Below are 21,630 nucleotides of genomic sequence, written 5' to 3'. Positions count from 1 at the left end.
AATACGACATAACTGTTGTTTAATATATTTCAACATAATCATTTATAATTTTATACATTAGTAAAAATATTTCAAAATGCTAGTGAGGTCATGGTCCTTCCTCGTCTATACATAGTTTTGTCCCTTTACTACCAGTGGTGGAGCCAGAAACTTTTTCTGGGGGAACTAAATATAACAAAATTCTTAAGTACAAATAAATAATTTATTCTTAAGAAAGTACATTAATTGATCAATTAAATTTGACCTAACAAAGTTGTTTCATACATTCTTTTATGGTATTGCAATTTTTTATAATTGATTTTGAGCTTAATTTTTCAAATAGTCTATTATTAACAAGTACATATTGTTGATACCGTATTTTTTCCGCCCTTGATTTGCATGCCGGACCCCAAAAAATCCAAAAAAATTATTTTCTCTCCATGGGGCTGCGAGAACATCCAGAATGATGTGGCGCAACCCGTTTGGACACCGAAGTACTCAGAATGCCTTTTTCAGCCAAAATGCCCCTGGTCAACCCTAGGTTTAACCAAAGGTCAAACAAGGTCCAAAACCCTCACAAAACAATATTTTTCATGGTTTTACATCAAACCTAAGCTTCTCAAAGATTTTAAACAACTTTGACCAAGTTTGACCCGAAGTCGATCTCGGGTTGGCCTAAAAACCCTAATTTTGATCAAGCAGTCAGGACGGGTCAAAACCAATGTCATTGTGAAGATTATCAAATTCTCATTCCAACGACTATTCATGGGTCGAAATCGAAGTTAGAACAGTCGAGATATTACGAAAAGCAGGGTAACGCCCCGATCGATGCACCGCTAACTTCCGAGAGCCATAACTTTTGATCTGACCATTCGATTTTCAGGATCCATACCTTTTCAGAAATAGGAAGTCAAGATCTTTCCAGGGGTGTCAAGATAAACTCGTTTCCTTAGGGCTGCAACCTCAAAAAACATGCTCAAGGCTATAAATAGCCCTAGGCGCCCCCCTAGAGGAGGAGTTTTTTCTAATTTTTGGCTCTCTGCCTAGTGCTTTTCTACACGTTTTCTCTCTTCCAAACACCAAAAAAAACTCAAAAAGACACATCAAATCTTCTTGATTCTTGCGTCGTCACCAACAATACAAGGTAGTGTTCTTGTATGCAATCTTTTTCTCCTTGGTTCTACATCTTGGATTTGGGGTTTAAGGGTGTGGATGTAGCTTTTTAGCTATTATCCACACCCCTAATCTTCTAAATCTTTTTCCTAGCATGTTCTTGCTCTTTTTTCCATAATAATATGTTTTATTGCTTTATTTGACATGTTTCTTGTTTTATCTTGTTTCTAGCATGTTTTTAGCTTAGATCCATGTTCTTTAATGCTTGCTCACATGACATTCGTCCTGATCTACATGCTTTATGCTTTATGCTATATGCTTGTGCCTAGATCTATCTTTTCCATGTATTGTTTGGCTAGATCCATGTTCTTTTTATGCTTGTTCACATGCTAGTTGTCTTGATCTACATGTTTATGCTTTATGCCATGTTTTCCCATTCTTTGTTCATCTTTTTGTTTTATGTTGATGTTAGGGTTACGTGCTTACATGTTTGTATAATGTTTTGGCTATGCCTTGCTTGGGTCTATATGTGTTTATGCCTATTTTGCCATGCTATAGGGTTAGATCCTTGGCTTCACATGCTTACGCTTGGATTCACTTTCTTCCATGTTTATATGCTAGGATCTACATGTTTACATGCATGTTTCTATGCCTATATGTCTCGATCTATGCTTTCACATGCTTGTGTGCTTAGATCTATGATCTCTACACGCTTTAGGCTTTCTTCCATGTGTTCATGCGCTCCATGCCATGTTTGTGTGCCTAGACCTAGGCCATGCTTGTCATGCCATGTGCTATTGTAGCCCTTTTGTCGCTTTGTCTTTCTTTCTTGCGTTTTGGCCTATTGGTCCGGATTCGATCTTGACCCCATGGTCTTGGTCCTCATTCGTGCACCTTGGCCCATATCAAAGGGTTTGGATCATCCTTTTTGCATGTCTATGCTCTCTTTCTTTTATGCTTTATGCTTGTGTTAGCCTCTCTAGTTCCAGGCTTTACCACGCTTGACACCCTTAGCGGGTTTTTGGTTGTGTGGCTACGTCCGACGCCCATGAGGCCTTGTTTGGATGTAACCTCTCAAGATGCGTCTCTGGACACCGGGTTGCTTTGTGCATACCTTTCCCCTTTACCACTCCGTGCGATGATATACTTGCCATGCTTGTTTGCACCACTTGTTGGCTTTCTTTGCATCTTTACATGCTTGCTTACATGGCCATGCATGAATCTTGCTTGCTAGTGTGTCGTCCATACATCAACACAAAGAAGCTATGGACATTCAATCCAAACCTACATTTGTCCCTCGCAGTCACCACCTTTTGTTTGCCTTTTGCTTGTTTGCTTTCTTATCCACTTGCTTTCTCATTTGTCTGCTTATCTTTGCTCGTCATGTCTCCCATCACATGTTATGCTTACTATGTCTATCATGCTTATCTCTTTGCGCCTCTCTTGTATGCTCGTTGCATCTTTCCCTTCCATTGTCTGTCTGCTAGTTTCTTGTCTTTGCCTTTGCATGTACGCACATAGAGCAAGGACACTTGGCGCTAGGGCACGGCCTCCCATGCACAAGCAAAAAGGGCGCGGAGTCAAGCATGTAGATTTGAGCCAAGCGGCTATGTTCAGTAGGTTTAGGAGCCTAGTTCATCCCCTTTGGTCATGTACTCTTTTAAAGCCCCTTTCCTTCCTCCTCCTTTTCTCTCTTAGACAGTTTGTATTAGGTATATCATGTCGTGTACCATTCATCCTCATCTCTAGAGTACGGTGACTTCTGTTTATTTTCCTGCACTTATATTTTGGGCCATGCTCTAGGGATGTAGGCATTTACTTTCCTGCTCTGTGTGCTTGCATTGTGCATGATGTATGTATATATATACCTACTCGCCTTTTCCAGTGTGATTGTCACAATTCCGGTGTGATTGTCACAATCCATGTCACCTAAGGCAAGCAATGCCTAATTTCCACAGCGAAAGCAAGGTGACATGTCACCGAGTTTTCAACGTGGAAAACTGGTATTTTGCCCTAATGCCTTAGGCAAGCATAGATTGGGACCATACCCATTCAAAAGCCAAACCTCAAAACCCCATGCATGCAAAGCCCCGAAAACCAATGCCGAAATCATGTTTTTACTGCCAATTTTAGAAAATTAAGGTTTTATCAAAGCAAAGGACTGTCCTTGAACAGGCGTTGTGGGGTGCGTAACACCTTCCCCACGCGTAACCAAACTTTCGGACCTAAGAATCAAGATTTTTTGCCATCCGCAGTAGATTAGGAAAAATGCCATTTTTCTTAACCTAGGATTGGTAATAAAATCAACTAGAAACAGGTGACCAATCACACCTTAGAAAAACTTAATGATTAGTGGGAACTTCACTCACCTTTGGTAATCCCTTAAAATTTGGCCCAAATTCCTGCCATAATGCCAAAGGTAGACCTACATTCCTCCACCGAGAGAGAGAGAGAGAGCACCCGAAGCTCCACGCAAACACACACAACCATTATCGAGAGGGACCCTCCAATGGGGCCTCGCGCACATGGGAGCGTCGCCACAACAAATGGTCGGATGAAGGCACGGCAACGGCGATTTTTTCGCTACCGATCGAGGCCGGGCGTCGACACATACATATAAGAAAGAAGCATCACTTTTATATCTACAGTTCCACACTATTAATTTAGCCTAAACAAAATAAAAATAAAAATCAACACAATTAAATCCATAACTCACATAGCACTATCAGCACAAATCCAAACGTATATAATAGATTTAAACTTAAAATATTACATGGCATAAATCCACAAGCCACTCACAGTGTAGCACAAATCCAAACCTTTCGTTTAGCACATATCACAATGCAACACAAATCACAATGCACACAAATGAAAAACCATTAACACTACTATTGCAAACTTAAACTGGTAAAGTTGTAGAGTACAACAAATAGAGAGATATACGTATGTGAGTGGCCTTGTTCCGTTGATCGTGGTTGTGGCTGTGGCTACTGCTACTTGAGGCACAGAGGCAATGTGGCTAGCTACTGCTACTCGAGGCACGGAGGCAACGTGGCTACTAGCGGCGCGATTGGGGCCAATGTGCACAGCAACCATGAAAGACATTTGAGTTTTTACTTTTCCTTTTCCTTTCCTTTTTCATTTTTTCTTTTATACTGGGTATTACTATTAGGGATTTGTAAATGAAGAGTTTTTTTTTTTTTGGTTACTAGAGCAACCACATCAGCCCGTCTATAATCTTCTAAAATAGAAAAAAGTACCAATTTTACACATTCTAACCCAAAAAACACTCACATCAGTCTTTGCAAAAATGTGCAAATATACACCATGGCCATGTAAATGAACAATAACCGTGCATATATGCACGGTCACTGTTCACCGTGTAAATGACTTTTTTTTTTTTTTTTTCCTCTCTCCTTTCTCTACCTTTGACTCACCTCACTCTCTTTTTCTCATTTCCTTTCTCACCTCACTCTCACCGATCAACTCTCTCTCATTTCATCAGACTCTCTCAGATCAACTCTCACCGATCAACTCTCTCTCATTTCATCAGACTCTCTCAGATCATCTCTCTCGCCAACCCAAGTCCCATCGCCGATCTGTTGGTTGCTGGGTTTTTTTTTTCTAGGTTTTTCCCCCATCGCCGATCTGTTAGTTGCTGGGTTTTTTCCCATCGCTGATCTGTTGGTTACTGGTTATTTTTCTGTTGTGGTAGGCTATTTCTGTTGGGTTGTTCTTTGGGTTGTGTGGGTTCCAATTGGTTGCTGGTGTCGATCTTGTTGCACAGTGGGTTCTGATTGGTTGCTGGTGTCGATCTTGTGCGGGTTCCGATTGTTCTGATGGTGGCTGTGTGGTTGTTTGGGTTGTGTTGGGTCTGCAAGAGATGATCGTGTGTGGGTTGTGTTGAATCTGTGAGAGAGATGACATTGTTAAAGAAATTAATGTTTTATTTGAATAAATGTGTATAATAGACAAATTGATGTAAGTGTTTTGTAAAAATAAGTGTGTAAAATAGAAAAAGTAGATTTTAGATGTGCAAAATGGGAAAAAAAAAATTCCACATACTGATGTGGATGCTCTTAGGTCCGTGTTATTTTGCGTTCTTTTTTGGGTATGTTGTTTTTAGGGTGTGTTTGGATACCGCTTATTTTGCTGAAATTGAAAAATTATTACTAAAAATACTGTAAATAAAGGTAAAAGTTAGTTGAAATAGTACAGTGAGGGCCATGAATAATGCCAAAAAGTGCAATGGAGCCCATAAATAGTAGAAAAAATAAGCTGAATAATGAAATAATTTTAATTTTTAATCCTAACCCAAACGCACACTTATACTAATTGTGGACTGGTTCAAAAGTTGTAGGGATCAATTATAAAAAATTTAAGGTCTATTTTTTTTTTTCCTTTTGTGATAAAACTTGAGATGTTCAAATTCTAAAATTCAGGGGGGCCAGTCAGGATATTTTTCATTTGAATTGTGAATTTATCTTATTTCTAATGGAAAATTATGAAAGTTAGGGGCGGCCATGGTCCCCCCCCCCCATCTCCGCCTTACTGCATTAACCTATGGAAGATCTTAAATTGTCACAAATTTCATCAATATAGGTAAAAATAAATAGCTCTTATTAAAAAAAAGAAAAAGAAAAGAAAAGACAGTTAAATGATCATTTTTCACTTTGTTATATCTTCTATAAGAAGCACTAATCTATTGAAGAACTTAATTTAATCATTATAGGTAAAAGTAGGATAAGTTTCTATCAAGATTGATACGATACTATCCTATCATAGTTTCACCTTTTTTCTTATGTTAGAAAGTGAAGAATCACTTTAATCCAAATAATTATTAATATTGAATTCCACAATTCTATTTTTTATGGATGCTTGTATAACTTTATATAAAATGAAGTGAGGCCATGCACAAAGCACGATTCTCTTCTATAGAATTTTTTTTTTTTTTTTTTGTTAAAATAAAATACATAGATCTAAAGCAAACTTGGATAGCTTTTCAAAAAGTTGCAAAAGAGTAGTCTGAAATTGAGAAAATTAAGATGGGCTACGGCCGGTTTGGGCAAATTAGTTTTTAGATATAGATAATGGACATTGCACATGGGTTGTTAGTTGTTACAGGACTTCAAACAAGTGAGTTAATGTAGGTTTTAGTTAACTCAACTAATAAAGTTTATTATTTCAGATAAGATATATGAAGTTTGATTCATGCATACAAAAAAAAAAAAAAGAATTTGTGTATTGATTTAATAATAAAAAACAATTGTTAAGAACAAACATAATAAATTGAAACTATCTATCAATATTAAAAAAAGAAGCCACCCAACACACCATAAATTCTAATATGGAGTATTGCAAGAGTCAGCAGGGCACAGCAAGCACGGAGATAGAAAAGCTGGCATATATATCTGTATCCACTATTGATAAGAGACTTTTTAATTTTCTGTCTAATTGAGAGAGTTGGGAGTGTAAAATCTCAAAGAGCTAGCTTCTGTAGTTATATGCAACGTACAGAGATGTGAGACCATTGACTCAAGAGGAAACTAGGTAGCAAATGATCAGAGAGTTCTGAATCTTTGTGGGTTGTTACCTCTGGCACTGGCAGCACAATGCACATGCAATGGTTATGCTATGCTGACATGAGCTTTGATGTACACATGCTCAATTCTTTTTACATTAATAAATTCTTTCTACTTTTAATATATAGAAGGTGACAAGTTCTTCCCAAAAATGATCTTGTAAATATATAAATTGACATTTGTATACAATATATTTATGATTTTTTTAATAAAAATTTAATTATGAGTTATGATTGAGTCTATTAGTAAATTTTAACTTGTATTTAGATATGCATGTTTATGTATGTATGTGATTTGAATTTGTCTTGACAAATATATGTATATATCATAGTTTGGCCTTTCAAACAAAAATTATTAGCTTTATTTATATCTATATTCAATAAGTGTAGATATAAACACACAAGAGCTAAAGTAACATAAGTCTTCATAAAAGTAATGTTAACAATGGGTTCATGTGAAAATGATGTTATTTCAATTACAACTTATTAACACCAATAATGACTTGAGTTAAGAAAAAAAAAAAAAAAAAAAAAAAACTAAAGAGGAACCCTATAACTTGACTTGACTTGAGTTATCCAATTGATATTTTAATGCTTGAGTTCATATTACATGACAGCTCAAATTACTCCATTTTGTACTATTAAATTCAATTAACTTAATAAATCTGGACTTACTGAATTTTATCTTCTATAATAGGATTTATTTGTTTGTTTGTTTTTATTTTATTTTATTTATTTATTTCTGAATTTGATAGTTGAAGAATGGGAGGGTGAATTTTTTTTATTTTTTGGCAAAATAATTTCAACTTATAATATACTCCTGATAAGTGTTATTTATCATCAAATCAAGACATTTATTGACAGAAAAAAAAATTACTAATTAAACTAAATAAAACGCAAGAAAAGAAATTGAAACTTGAATATATCCATTGCAAAACTCTGACAATACCTAAATTCTTTTTATTTTTTTTGAAACCGACAATACCTAAATTACTTCAAGAAAAACTATCATAACATGATTTATTGAGGTCAACTTACTGTCAATATTATATCTATATTATATTATGGCCCACAGACAAAATCTTCAGGCCTGCTGTAATTGAATCTCACTTGTAATAAAAAAAATCACACAGATACGATTTCCACACTTTTCATGACATATTTTTAATCATTTTTATCAATTCACACAAACCCTCAAATTCGTAACCAAGAGCTAGTGGATTGGATTTCTGCCTCGGAAACATTTTCCTTTTCTTCTCTCTCTTTTCTTGGGCTGCTTACGTTTAAAAGTAATGTCCTTTTCAAAGTTTTAAAAAACTATAAATAAATAAATAAAATCTTTTCAATAGATAGGGTTGTAATGGAAAATATTTAGAATTTTTGTTAATAAATTGTATCTAAATATTAGGTTTTAATGGCTAGAAAAATCTCTTTTACCCTTAATAATTTTCTACTTATAATTTGTGGTGAAAAATATTGTAGACGTAACATTTTTCTTATTCGAATAAAAGATTTAGAATCAATTCTTATCTTGAAAGAAAAAGAAAATGAAAAAAAAAAAAACTATATTTGTTTGACTTGATGATAAAAAACAATTATAATTAAGGAAGGCTAAAACCCATGGTCACGTGAGTACTTGACTCGACCCAAAAAATTTTCGTGTATTATCCAACCAATTATGGGCAAAACAAAATTAGATTGAAGGCATGTTTGGTATACTGTAATTATTATTACAAGGAACACATTAAGTTGGAATGTAATAAGTATTACTATTCATTAGTTTGGTGACCATTTAGGAATAGAATCCTGAATATGCATCCACAATTTAGTAGAGTATACAAAGAATGTGTAATTAAATCTTTTTTAAGTCAAATTTCTTTAAAAACACTTATTTTAGGGTGTTCAAAATAGAGCTAATAATTAACAACAAAGAAAATTTATTTTCTTTCATTTTGAAGATGTGGCAACTAATGGTTTTTTATGAAATTTTTAAAAAAAGTTATTACATAAGGTGAATGAATAAATATTCAGTACTTATGATAAGAAATAATAATTATTCATAAGGAATAACTATTCATTATAATAAAAATATAACCAAACAACTGAATAGTTATACTATATGAATATTTATTACATTACCGTATTTATTACAGTTTACCAAACGTGTCCTGAGTTTAGATAAAAATCGAAATATTTGGGTCGGGTTTGGCTGTCACCCAAATCCAATCCATTAAAAAAAAAAAAAGTGGTAGCATCTGGAGAAAATTAAAACGTGGCACTCCCACCTCCTTAATAATTTATTAATAAACCCACATAAACATAATATACTAACTACTTACCCCACATCAGCAACTTTCGTTGTCTTCTACATTTTTACATCTCTCTGTCTCTGTCTACTGCAAATTTATTAATCATCATTCATCAATGGCAAAGCTCAAGGGTAATCTAACTTAAAAAAATATGTCTTTACCCATCCCTCTCTTTTGTGTGCAAAGTGCAAACATGCAGTAGGCTTGGATTTCGGTTATTTACTCTCTTTTTTTTTTTTCATTTTTTTGAGAATGAATGATGGTTATTTACTTATATATTAGCTTTGTAAAATCTTTATCTGAGTATCCACGGACAAGAATTTCGGATAGTTACCAGGTACGGCTGTCCTGACCCAAACCCGGCTCATGACCACCTCTAGATTCATATAAAAAGAATATCATAGATTAAAAAGAAAAAAGTTATATTTAATAAATTGGGTAAACTTAGTCAGGGTAAGTTCTTTTTAACCAATGAAATGAAATTCACCAAAACCATGTGTGGATATATAAAGGCAACCCCATTCCATATATTATGTATGCCTGATCTTAGCTCTCTTTACTTCCTTCATTGTAATAAGAAAATACAGCAACCTAAGCAAACAGTGACTCAAAAACAAATATGCAGGAACAAGTAGCAATAATAGTTGGATCAGGCCCCTCTGGGCTTGCCACAGCTGCTTGCCTAAGCCAGCAATCAATCCCATACATAATTCTTGAGAGAGAAGACTGTATTGCCTCTATATGGAAGAAATATTCCTATGATCGTCTTCACCTCCACCTTGCAAAGCAATTTTGTGAACTGCCTCACATGTCATTCCCTGCCTCTTATCCCACCTTTGTGCCCAGAAAGATGTTCATACAGTACTTAGATGACTATGTCTCCCATTTCAACATCAGTCCTATGTTCCAAAGGACTGTGAAGTCTGCTGAGTACAATGAAGTGTCCAAGAGATGGGTTGTTAAGGCTAGGAATGCAAGTTCAGGTGAGGTTGAGAAATATAGTGCAAAGTTTTTAGTGGTGGCCACTGGGGAAACAACCAACCCTTATACCCCAGAGGTTGAAGGATTAAACACTTTCCCTGGTGAGGTTCTTCATTCTACTCGGTATAAGTCAGGGAAGGAGTTCAAAAACAAGAATGTTTTGGTTGTTGGGTCTGGGAATTCTGGAGTGGAAATTGCTCTAGACCTTGCAAATCATGGTGCCAAAACTTCCATTATTTTTCGAAGCCCGGTATGAAATTAACCACATCTAACTTAGATTTGATTTTTCTTACATGGGTCATTGTTATTAGTACAAAATTTAATATATCTATGCATCATGGTTACAATTACTAATTATATATACAGGCTCATTTTCTCTCAAGGGAGATGGTGTACTTGGGCTTAACCATGTTGAAGTATTTTCCTGTTAGCTTGGTGGATCTCTTGATGGTCATGCTTAGCAAACTGGTTTATGGGGACCTGACCAAGTATGGGATAGGAAGGCCTACAGAGGGTCCTTTTTATATGAAGGTTAAGTACGGCAAGTATCCGCTTTTTGATGTTGGTACATATAAAAAGATCAAGTCTGGAGAAATTCAGGTAAGAATTCTGAGTGAGGGAATGGTTCATGTACTTAAAAAAGTAAAATTAATTCTTTAGAATTGTTTGTGGTATCAGAACTAAATTTGATCTACACTAATTAAAACTATTAGTTGGATTAGTTTTTACTTGTTCTGTAAGTACACAGATATGCAATGAGTTCAAGTTGTTAGAGGATTTTCAGTAGATCCAATCTAATGGCATCTTGTCATTGTCTATGAAATTAAATCTTAGGTCAATTCCTCAAAACTCTCATTGTAAGAAAAGAAATAATAGCTTTATATGATAGGTGGTTGAATGAAAAGGATACTACAATTTTTATTGGGGCCAATTGTGTTCTAGTCTAATGGATACCATTCCACAATTACTTTTCTAACTTATTCATGGTGAGCAAAGAATTGACTATAATGATTTTCTTAAGAGCAATACTATATACACAAAAAAATATGATAATATTTTTTTCAATAGTTGAGTTAGGAAGCTTATAGTGATCTAATATTAACATTACTTTTTCTTATTAGCATGTGTCAAATTTTTTGTGTCAATAGAGTATAGATTTTCTCTTTTCTGAAATGGCAAAGTTTAGAAGACCAATGGAAATCTTTTATACAATACACTTTATCTTTTAAGCTCTGTTTGACCTTTTTCATATGCCTTTTTTATTTTTTATTTTTTATTTTTTTTGTGATGAGAAAAACATGCTTGTTTATTTGATTGATCCACATGCTACGCAGGTTTTGCCGGCAGAAATAATTAAAGTTCAAGGCAATGACATACTATTCAAGAATGATAAGTTACGTGCATTTGACACCATTGTTTTTTGTACTGGATTTAAGAGGTCAACAAACTTGTGGCTTAAGGTATTTGATAGAGTACTCTTTACGTTTGCCCTTTATTTTATTTTGAGATTTTTTTTTAAATATAATATTTTTTCTAATTTATCATCTACTTTTATTTGAAAGGTGATATCCTAATTTTTACTTGTTTTATTTCAGTTTTATTTAAAATGTAGTTTTGAAAGCTTACACCTATTTCTTTGAAAGAAAATACATAAACGATATTTCTTAAAATTTGAATTTTCTAAACATCGACAATAACATGTAACTAGAAAATATCCTACCGCAATAGTAGGTGATGAAGTTGTCAAATTTTGTCTAGGAAAAAAATATAATAAAGAATATTTTAGTGAAGGCAATAAATTCTCCAATCTTTTTAAAGTATTGACTTGTATTACACTTTTTGGCCTTTAAAGATTTTAAAATGTTCATTTTGGCCATTCATGTTTGATTAAGTTTTTTGTTTGGCCCTTTATTTTTCAATTTTTTCATTTCTATGAAGAGTAGAATAGAAAATTGAATCAAACATGAAGGACTAAACTAAAAATTGAATTAAACATGAATGGTTAAAATGAAAATTTTGAAATATAAATGGATATGAAAAGAAAATCAAACATGAAGAGTTAAAATGAAAATTTTGAAACATAAATAGTCAAAATAAAAATAACTCCAAACTTTAAAGGTCAAAAGTGTACTTTAATTTATACTATTTATTGTGTTTTTGGTAGGAGGATTGACTACTAAGGACTTAGGAGAATCATCATCAAATGTTTTTGACTGTAACGCAAACATAAACATAAACATAAATTGGGGTTTAATTGGTTTGGGAAATTAGGAGCTAACTCAATTATTTAAGATTTGGTGGATCTATTTTATTGGTAAGGAGGACCATTAGGCAAGTGTGACATGGTCCTTCTGGAGGAGTGAATAATTTCTCATTTGGTAGGGTGTAAAATGTGGTTTAATTTGGTTTATTAGTTTATTTTCCTTGTTAGGTACAACTTTTAAAGTTTCTTTTCCTCCTAGATATATCTAATATCTTATTCAAATTTCACTTATTAACATGAACCTCACAAGAATTCCACTTTTAAAAATAACACTAAAAAATTTAAGCATACTAGAACTATTCTTTTTAAAAAATAGTTCTCAATTAACTATTTTATTGTTATGAGCAGGGGGGTGAGTATCTTTTGAATGAGGATGGACTTCCAAAACCTACTTATCCTAACCATTGGAAGGGAAAGAATGGCTTATACTGTGTTGGACTATCTAGAAGAGGGATATATGGAGCTAGCGCTGATGCCCAAAACATAGCCAATGATATCAAGTCCATTGTGTAATGTCTCAAAGAAGGAGAGAGAGAGAGAGAGAGAGAGAGAGAGAGAGAGAGAGAGAGAGAGAGAGAGAGAGAGAGAGAGTAATAAAAGAGGCTATTTTTGTGATATAATCTTGTTTTATTTGTTGCTTTGGTGAAGCATGAGTATTATGAGAACTAGTCATAGACCAATATAATTATTTTGTAATATAGTATAATGTATAATTTATTCTCTAAAAATAATTGAAAATATTGTTTTCCTTAAAAATTGAACTATTTTTAAAAGTATTATCCATTTCCGTTCTATTATTTTGGGTTTTTTTTTTAATAAATAAATCATGAAATTAATGAAGAATCAAAAACCAAAAACAATGTATATACATATCTATATTCTATATAATGATGGAAGTTTTGGAAAAAAAAAACTTTCTTTCTGTGCTTTCCAAAATAAGGCTGCTGGGCCTCAAATGAGTTTGGGCTCACAATCTATTTGTATAGTGGGCTTTTGGATTTCCTACAATGGGTGGCGCTATGCTCAGCAGGCCCGTTTCCTAAGTCTCCCATCTTTTCCCACAAACACTCCCCCTTTCTTCCTTGGGGATGATTAGAATTACTTTCTCTAGTCTTTTCACTCTGGAATTGGCAACCTCTTCAACTGAATCTTCCCTGCCTATTTATAGCCAAACTTAGTGGAACGGTCATGATTATTCACCTAGTGGGTGGAAGGAATGGTCCAATACTATTACCCATAAGTGGGGGTTCAATTGGGAGTGGGAGGAAAATGGGCATGGCATTGGAACTGGCTCCACCGCTGGATTTGATGCTCGGCAGGGGCGTTCCCTAGGCAATGGAAGGGAGGTCCAATACCGTTTCACCTAAATGGGTGTTTGGTGATGGGAAGGAGAAAATGATACTGGCATTGGGACCAGCCCCGCATGCAAGTTCTGTGCTCGGCAGGGGCACGTCATAGGCTGCTTTGAGCACTCCGAGCTCAAACCCCTCGGACGGCACGTGCGTTACCATGTGTGATCAGTGCAGGGCTCTTATAAGAGTTAGTCTTTATGGGCCTTAGGGCGATTGGGCTTGACGGGGGGTGAGGCCCGTACAATAGCCCTCCCCTCCTTGATTCATGCTCTGCTTCAGGCGATGAATCAAGGATCCCTGGCAAGTCGTAGTGATGGCTTCTCGCGGATGTATACTCTCTGCACACGGCCAGGGCAATCGTCATAGTAGATTTCTCGAAAATGGCGCTGCATCAGGTCGTCACGTCAGTAATTAATACGTGGTAGTTGGCGAAACGCCCGACGGTTCGTGAACCGTGCCCACGCGTGTGGGGGGTTATCCAAGAAAGGGATTTAGGAGGGTTTTTTTTTTCCCGCTCCTAGCTTCATTAAACGTTTCAAGGTCCTATAAATAGCCCATTCTGAACTCCTTTTTCACTTTTCGTGTTTCTCTCGCTCCCAACCCCTCCTTTTCCGAGCATTCTTCTCCTGCGCAAAAACCTCCTCAGTTCTCCACTCCCTAGAGCCCCAAGTAAGTTCTTTCTACCTCTCTTTCCTTTTCGATTCTCTTCCATTTCATATTCTAGGAATGGGGTTTTCTCATCTACTTACCCCTGGGGCTGCCTTGGCTAGTTTTAGAGAGACTTTTGGCGTCCCAGGGGATGTCGACGTTGCGTATTGCAATGTGGGCAACCTCAAACTTCAAAGGGCTGTTGACTCGAACACAGCATTCTTTCCGCTGATGTCGATACTTGAGGGTGGGGTTAGGTTCCCTATAGACCCTCTCGTAATAGGTACCCTAGGGTTTTACGGCCTGTGCCCCAACTAGTATCCCCCTAACTTTTATAGGGTTGTTAGCTGTGTCATCCAGTTAAACCACATGTTCGGGCTGCAGTTGAACCAGCACGACATAAATTTCATGTATAAATTATGCGGTAACTTCACACGTGGTTATTACTTGAAAACTAGAGATACACGAGTCCAGCTTATATCCTACCTGCCCAACTCCAATAGGAACTCGGTCGGAGAGTTCGTTCGGGTGCATGGTAAATGGCATGCCAGTGAGCTTCTTTGCCCGCTCTCACCATGTGAAGTTGGTCGGTACCGACAATCCCCATTTGATTTGTTCTTACGTTTTATATATTTTTTCTTTTATAGCTGATCGGTTTGTTACCGGACATGTTGCAGAATCCAAAAGGTTCTTCCCCGACAGTCGAGTTATACACGCGCGAGACCTCAACTTCAGTCTTAGGTTGAAGATCTTCGTGCACGACGACAGGCAACTTAGGGCATCTCATTTGATCCTCGGCGTCAACCCCGTGTACACCACTTGGCAAAACTTCAGCCAAACGCTTTTGGTAGACAACCCGCTCCTGTCATACATCGACGTGCGGTACAAGATATTCCTTCCCCCCGGGCTTACCACAGGCGAGGCTCGAGGAAGTGGCCCGCGCTATACCACTGCAGACGACATCGTGCTTGTGAGGGACAGTTCTGCCGAACACGTGTCCCAGAGTCGACGGAGGCACGAAGCGATTGGACAACCAGAGGATGCTGCCCTCGTAGCCGAGGAACCAGCTGCCAACCACGCAGAGAGAATAGTGAAGCATAGGGAGATGACCCTTTCTCGATTCATTCCTGGCGCCGGTCCTGCGGCTCAAACTTAGTCCCCAAAAGGAACGAGTCAAACTCCTCCTAGGGGCGAAAACAGGAAGAGAAAAAGGGTTGCTGAGAAGAACCCTCCTGCCCCGGGTGATGCTTTGCCGAAGACCCCTCCCCGTGCAACGGGCGGTTCTAGGCTTCCGGAGGGGCCGGTGGTCACGCCCCCTGCGGTTCAGGTTGGAACCAACGTGGCATCCTCTTCCCGGCCGGTAGTCGGTTGGCAGCACACCTTCCGGTCAGGTGACGAGTGCTTGTTGGAAACCGCTAGCGTCCGACTATGGGACAGGGGTGCAAGGGGGCGAGTGGCCCAAAGTCTAGCACAGGGCCTCATGCTGCCCGAGGATGTCCATTATTATGCACAGGGCGATGGTGAGACACTTGCCACGCGACTACAATGGCATCCCATCACGATAACGCTCTATTCCCCTTGACTGTGTACATTATACTGAGTGGTCTTCTCCTTTTCTTTTTTAATTTCACCATTTGGCTACTATCCTATCTCCAGGCCGTGCAGATGACCAGCATTGTGACCGGGTAGTTGAAGGATGTGGCCGAGGCCCTGAAGGGGGAAAAGACGCTAAAGGCCGTTACTGAGGCCACAGCCAGGGGAAAAGGGGAGGCTGCCGCGGCATCGGAGAGGAAAGCGATCGATACCGAGAATGCTTGGCAGGCCGCCGAGGGAAAGCTGACCTTCCTAGAGGCGAAGCTTGGGGAGACCGAGCTCAAGTTAGCGACGGTGGACAGCTTGAGTCTAGCCCAAGCTAATGAAATCGCCGGCCTAAAGGAGTCCCTCGAAACCTGCGAGGAAAAGTGGTACAATGTCGGCTTCTTGGATGCTGAAAACTCCGCGGAGCCAATCATTCACCAAGCTCAGTGCCATGGCTTCGGGGAGGGATGGTTAGCTGCCCTTCAGGCGATAGGAGTGGCCGCGGACTCTCCGCTATGGAACCCCGAGTAGATCCCTTACCCGGCCCCTCCTCCCCCTGTCATTCAGGGTCGGGCCAAGGCTTCAGACGAGGAGGAGACTCCAAGTATGATCGACCTCATGCGGGATATTAATGCTCACATGGAGGCAGTTGACCCGGAGGTTACAAGCAACGTCCGCTTTGGGGCCGAAGCTGCACCAGACTAGGTCCCACCGAAAATCCAAACGACCGTAAGCAGAACTGAGCAACCTGTCCCTCTGCCCACACCAGCTGACCCGACCGTTTGACGACCTAGCCTTTCTTTTGTCTCTTTTCTTTTCTCTTTATTTTTTATTTTTTATTTTTTATTTTTTATTTTTTTTACTGTTATTATTTTTCCTTTTGGACGTTTAATGAGCCTAAATCGCCGGGCTGTGGCAATGGAACAATTTCCCGGTCTTCCAGACAATTATAATTAATGTCGTTTACATATCGTTGTTTTAATTAGTGCCGTTTAAATGTTGTTTGTGCTTCCCTGTCGCTTGCTTGGTAACTGCTGATCCTGTACATGATTACTTTCTTAATGTTAACGTTGTTGGTAAATGTCATCATACCTTACTTTCTCGCTTTTGGGGGCCGGGAGTAGCCCCTTTGAATTCAAGCCATAGCGGCTTATGTTACTAGACGCTCTGCGTCGCTGGCCATGCCCAAAACGGGTCCTTGTACCTAGGTGAGAATAGCGTAAAGTTTTCACCTGCTCGGTGATAGGAATTGGACTGAGGGCGAGCTTCTGTCCTTAGATAAAATAGCCTAAGGTTTTCACCTTCCCGGTGATAGGAATCGAACCGAGGGCAGCTTTTTGTCCTTAGATAAAATAGCCTAAGGTTTTCACCTTCTTGGTGATAGGAATCGAACCGAGGGCAGGTTTCTGTCCTTAGATAAAAATAGCGTAAGGTTTCCACCTTCTCGGTGTTAGGGATTGAACCGAGGGCAGGTTTTTGTCCTTAGATAAAATAGCCTAAGGTTTTCACCTTCTCGGTGATAGGAATCGAACCGAAGGCAGGTTTTTGTCCTTAGATAAAATAGCCTAAGGTTTTCACCTTCTCGGTGATAGGAATCAAACCGAGGGCAGGTTTTTGTCCTTAGATAGAAATAGCCTAAGTTTTTCACCTTCTCGGTGATAGGAATCGAACCGAGGGTAGGTTTCTGTCCTTACCGTGAATGAGTTGCCTTTACCCTTGCGATTCTCATCATAATTCTTGCCTGGCGATAATAACTTGAAATAAGAAAAATGAGGAATCTAGCTTAATAAATGCCTTCGTATTAAACATGCAGTGATGCAAGATTACATCAAGTTTATATCTTTGGAGGGTGTCCGGTCACTGATAAAAATTTTCAAATTGCGAACATTCCATGGCCGGTGGAGCGGCTTTTCCTCCAAATCCTCCAGGTAGTATGCTCTTGCTTCGGCAATAGCAGTCACATGGTAGGGCCACTCCCAGGTCGGAGCTAGCTTTCCCGCACTCGTCTCTCACGTATTCCCCACTACCTTTCGGAGTACCAGATCTCCCGCGGTGAACTCCCTCCTTCTAACGGTTCTATTGTACCTTCGGGCAAGCTTCTGTTGATACTCTGCCAGCCGAATGGTGGCCACATCTCGGCGTTCCTCCAGCAAGTTCAGCTCCTTGGCCATCAACTTCTCGTTCTCGTCAGAAGTGAATCCCGCAACTCGAGCGCTACACAGGTTTACTTCAGCAGGGATGACTGCCTCCACCCCGTAAGTCAGAGAGAATGGCGTTTCTTTCGTGGATCTCCTCGGAGTGGTTCGGTATACCCATAGGACTCTTGGCAACTCCTCGGCCCATCTACCCTTGGCTCCCTCTAGTCTTTTCTTCAAACCGCTCACGATAGCCTTATTTGTCGCTTCGGCCTGGCCATTACTCTGCAGGTAGGCTGGTGTGGAGTATCGGTTCTGGATACCGAGGTTCTCGCAGAACTCCCGGAAAGCCCTGCTATCGAACTGCAGGCGATTGTCCGATATTAAACATTCTGGCACGTCGAACCTTGTTATAATGTTCCTCCATACGAATCTCTTAACATTGACGTCTCGGATGTTGGCCAGTGCCTCAGCTTCTGCCCACTTTATGAAGTAGTCTACTGCCACCAATACGAACCTTTGGTTGCCCGTTGTTTGGGGAAATGGTCCGACTATATCCAGCCCCCAGCGGGCGAATGGCCACGGGCTACAAACTAGGTTCAAGTTCCTGGCCGGTTGGTAGATCATCGGCGCGTGCACTCGACATTGTTCACATCTCTGAGCATACTCGGTAGCTTCCTTCCTCATCTACGACCACCAGAAACCCTAGGTCATTGCTTGGTGCGCCAGCGAGCATCCCCCCACGTGGCTACCGCAAACTCCCTCGTGCAGTTCAGCTAACAATTCTTTAGCCTGGCTGGGGCGAAGGCACTGCAGGTATGCCCCTTCGAATGATTTGCGATATAGCTTCCGATCGGTAAATAACCAGTACCGAACAGAAGTTTGTCATACCCTGGTTGCCTCTTTCTCATCTTCCGGGGCTCGATCTTTTGAAAGGAAGTCGATGATTGGATCCATCCAGCACTTCTCGGCTTCAGTGACCTGTAGAATCAGTGCCTTAACGGCAATACTTGGCTTAGGCACCAACTCCACCCTGATCAACCGAGGTACCTCGTCAGCTATTGATGATGCTAGAGTTGCCAAAGAATTGGCATGCCGGTTTTGTCCCCTGGCTATCCGCTCGATCTTGACTGATACAAAGTTACCCATCATCTGCTTTGCTAGCCGCAGATATTCTATCATCCAGGGATCCTTGGCCTCGAAGTTCCCTTGGACCTGACTTACTACGAGGAGGGAGTCCGAGTATAGTTCCACCTCCTTTGCCCCCAGATCCATGACAACCCTTAGTCCTTCCAGCAGAGCCTTGTATTCGGCCTCATTATTAGAAGCCCTAAAGCCTAATTTGAATGAGTGTTCTAGCTTCAGATCTTCCGGGGTGATGACCACGATCCCTGCCCCCATTCCAGCCGCATTGGACACTTAGTCCACAAACACCTTCCATGGCTTGACTTCTACTACGCAAGTTATGTCCATACCTTTCAGCGAGAACTCGGCAATAAAGTCCGCCAGTACCTGTCCCTTCACTGAGTTCCTCGGCTTGTATCTGATGTCGAAGGAGCCTAGCCGAGTCCCTCACTTGGCTATCCTCCCCGTATAGTCAGATCTCCTCAACAATGATTGGAGCTGGTACTCGGTCAAGACGTGGACTGTGTGGGCCTAAAAATAATGGGGTAATTTTTGGGTGGAATGCACGAGTGCCAGCACTAGTTTTTCCAATGGTAAGTACCTGGTCTCCGCGTCAACTAGCATCTTGCTGATGTAATAAACCGGGAGCTGTGCACCGTTATCCCTCAGTAGTACGGTGCTAACTGCATGCTCGGATACTGAAAGGTACATGTACAAGTCTTCTCCTGGTTTTGGGGCTGACAACGTCAGTGCCTGCCCAAGGTAATCCTTTAGATCTTGGAAGGCTCTGTCACACTCCTCGTCCCACTGGAACCCCTTCCACTTCTTCAGAAGTTGGTAAAAAGGCTGGCACCGATCAGCGAACTTGGAAATAAATCGGTTAAGAGCAGCCAGCATACCTGTCAGCTTTTGAACCTCTTTCAGATTGCTCGGTGGTTTGAGACGTTTCATGGCTTAAATTTGATCGGGGCTGACTTTGATCCCCCATTTAGTAATCAAATAACCCAGGAACCTGCCGGATCTAACCCCGAATGCACACTTATCAGCGTTGAGGCGCAGTCGGTGTCGTCGAAGTATCTCGAACACTTCTTTCAGGTCGTCAATGTGCTGTTCTTCTTGCTTTCTCTTTATCACCATGTCGTCAATGTATACTTCCACCGTCCGTCCAATCTTATCCCTAAACATCCTCGTCATCATTCGTTGATAAGTGGCTCCTACGTTCTTCAAACCGAACGGCATCATGGTATAGTGGTAGTTAGCATTGGGCGTTAAGAATGCCATCTTTTCCTAGTCTTCGGCGGCTAGGGCAATTTGGTGATAGCCCTGGAAAGCATCGAGGAAACTCATTCTCGGGTGCCCGCACGTAGCGTCCATCAATTGGTCGATTTTCGGCTTTGGAAACGGATCCTTCGGACATGCTCGGTTCAGATCGGTAAAATCAACACAAACTCTCCACTTACTGCTCTCTTTTTTTTCACGACCACCATGTTTGCAAGCCATTCTGGAAAGAATGTTTCCTTTATGGCCCCCGCCTCTCTCAGCTTCCCGACTTCCTATCTGACGGCTTCCACATGCTCCTTAGCAGACCTTCTCGATCTCTGTTTCTTGGGGGGTACAGAGGATCCACATTCAGCTTGTGAACTATGAACTCGGGGTCGACACTGGGCACCTCATATGGATTTCATGCAAACACATCCACGTTTTGCATGAGGAACAGTAGTAGCTGCACCCTTTCCCCATCATTCAAGCCTGCCCCTATCTGAAAACTCCTTTCACTTCCCGGTAAGATCTTTACGCTCACCAAATCCTCGGCAGCGTTGGTCCCCTCCACTTGGGGATGCTGTAATTGCTATAGGGTTGCCTTCTCGGCTAATTCCTTCTGTTCAGTTTGTTTGATTGCCACAGCTACCAAACACTGTCTGGCCACTTGTTGATCACCCCTTATTACTGTAATCCCTTCATCAGTTCGGAACTTGACTTTTACGTGCAAGGTGGACGGTACAGCCCCCATGTCATGTATCCATGGCCTTCCGAATATTACCGTGTACGGTGAGAAAGAGGCGACCACTATGAATGTTACCATTACCTCCTTGCCTCCCATGATAACTGGGAGCGAAATCTACCCTTCTGAAATCACCATATGCCCATCAAATCCCATTAAAGGTGTATCATACTTGGACAAGTCCCCCTATTTCAGGCCGAGCCCCTTGTATAGGTCTGGGTACATTACATCCGCGCCACTCCCTTGATCTATCATTATTCTCTTCACTATAAAACCCCTTATTCTGGCCGTGACTATTAAAGCATCGTGGTGGGGCTGAGTAGTACCTTCCAAATCGTCGTCGTCGAACGCGATGGGTTATCTACTATACCTCAGCTTCTTACCCGGGGGTTGTTCGCTCGCGCTTCCTTCTGCTGACACCACGGTCAACACCCCTTTTGCTGTGGGTGCTCTAACCACCCTTGGTGTGGCGTGGATGACCTCTATCACTCCCAAACGGGGTGGGAGAGGGTTTCGACGCAGCCGATCAGCCTGTCCGGTCTCCTGATTCCCTATCTCCACCAG

The 21,630-nt window shown here is 40.2% G+C and overlaps 2 protein-coding genes across 2 annotated transcripts; one reads left to right on the top strand and one right to left on the bottom strand.

Annotated features, from left to right (window-relative positions):
- The first annotated feature begins 9,516 nt into the window (after window positions 1-9,516).
- Window positions 9,517-12,982, top strand: LOC142613001 (putative indole-3-pyruvate monooxygenase YUCCA10). The gene is made up of 4 exons (XM_075785180.1): window positions 9,517-10,213; window positions 10,330-10,563; window positions 11,298-11,423; window positions 12,575-12,982. The coding sequence occupies exons 1-4, from the start codon at window positions 9,602-9,604 to the stop codon at window positions 12,737-12,739; spliced, it is 1,137 nt and encodes a 378-aa protein (XP_075641295.1). The 5' UTR covers window positions 9,517-9,601; the 3' UTR covers window positions 12,740-12,982.
- Window positions 12,983-18,824: 5,842 nt separating this feature from the next.
- On the bottom strand, window positions 18,825-20,015 carry LOC142612228 (uncharacterized). Its single transcript, XM_075784344.1, has 3 exons — window positions 19,666-20,015; window positions 19,415-19,482; window positions 18,825-19,330 (listed from the first exon to the last, which is right to left on the bottom strand). The coding sequence occupies exons 1-3, from the start codon at window positions 20,013-20,015 to the stop codon at window positions 18,825-18,827; spliced, it is 924 nt and encodes a 307-aa protein (XP_075640459.1).
- Window positions 20,016-21,630: the final 1,615 nt, after the last annotated feature.

Source organism: Castanea sativa, chromosome 10 (assembly GCF_040712315.1).
Source record: "Castanea sativa cultivar Marrone di Chiusa Pesio chromosome 10, ASM4071231v1".
In the NCBI taxonomy this organism is placed as follows: Eukaryota; Viridiplantae; Streptophyta; class Magnoliopsida; order Fagales; family Fagaceae; genus Castanea; species Castanea sativa.
This window is presented reverse-complemented; position numbering and strand designations above follow the sequence as displayed.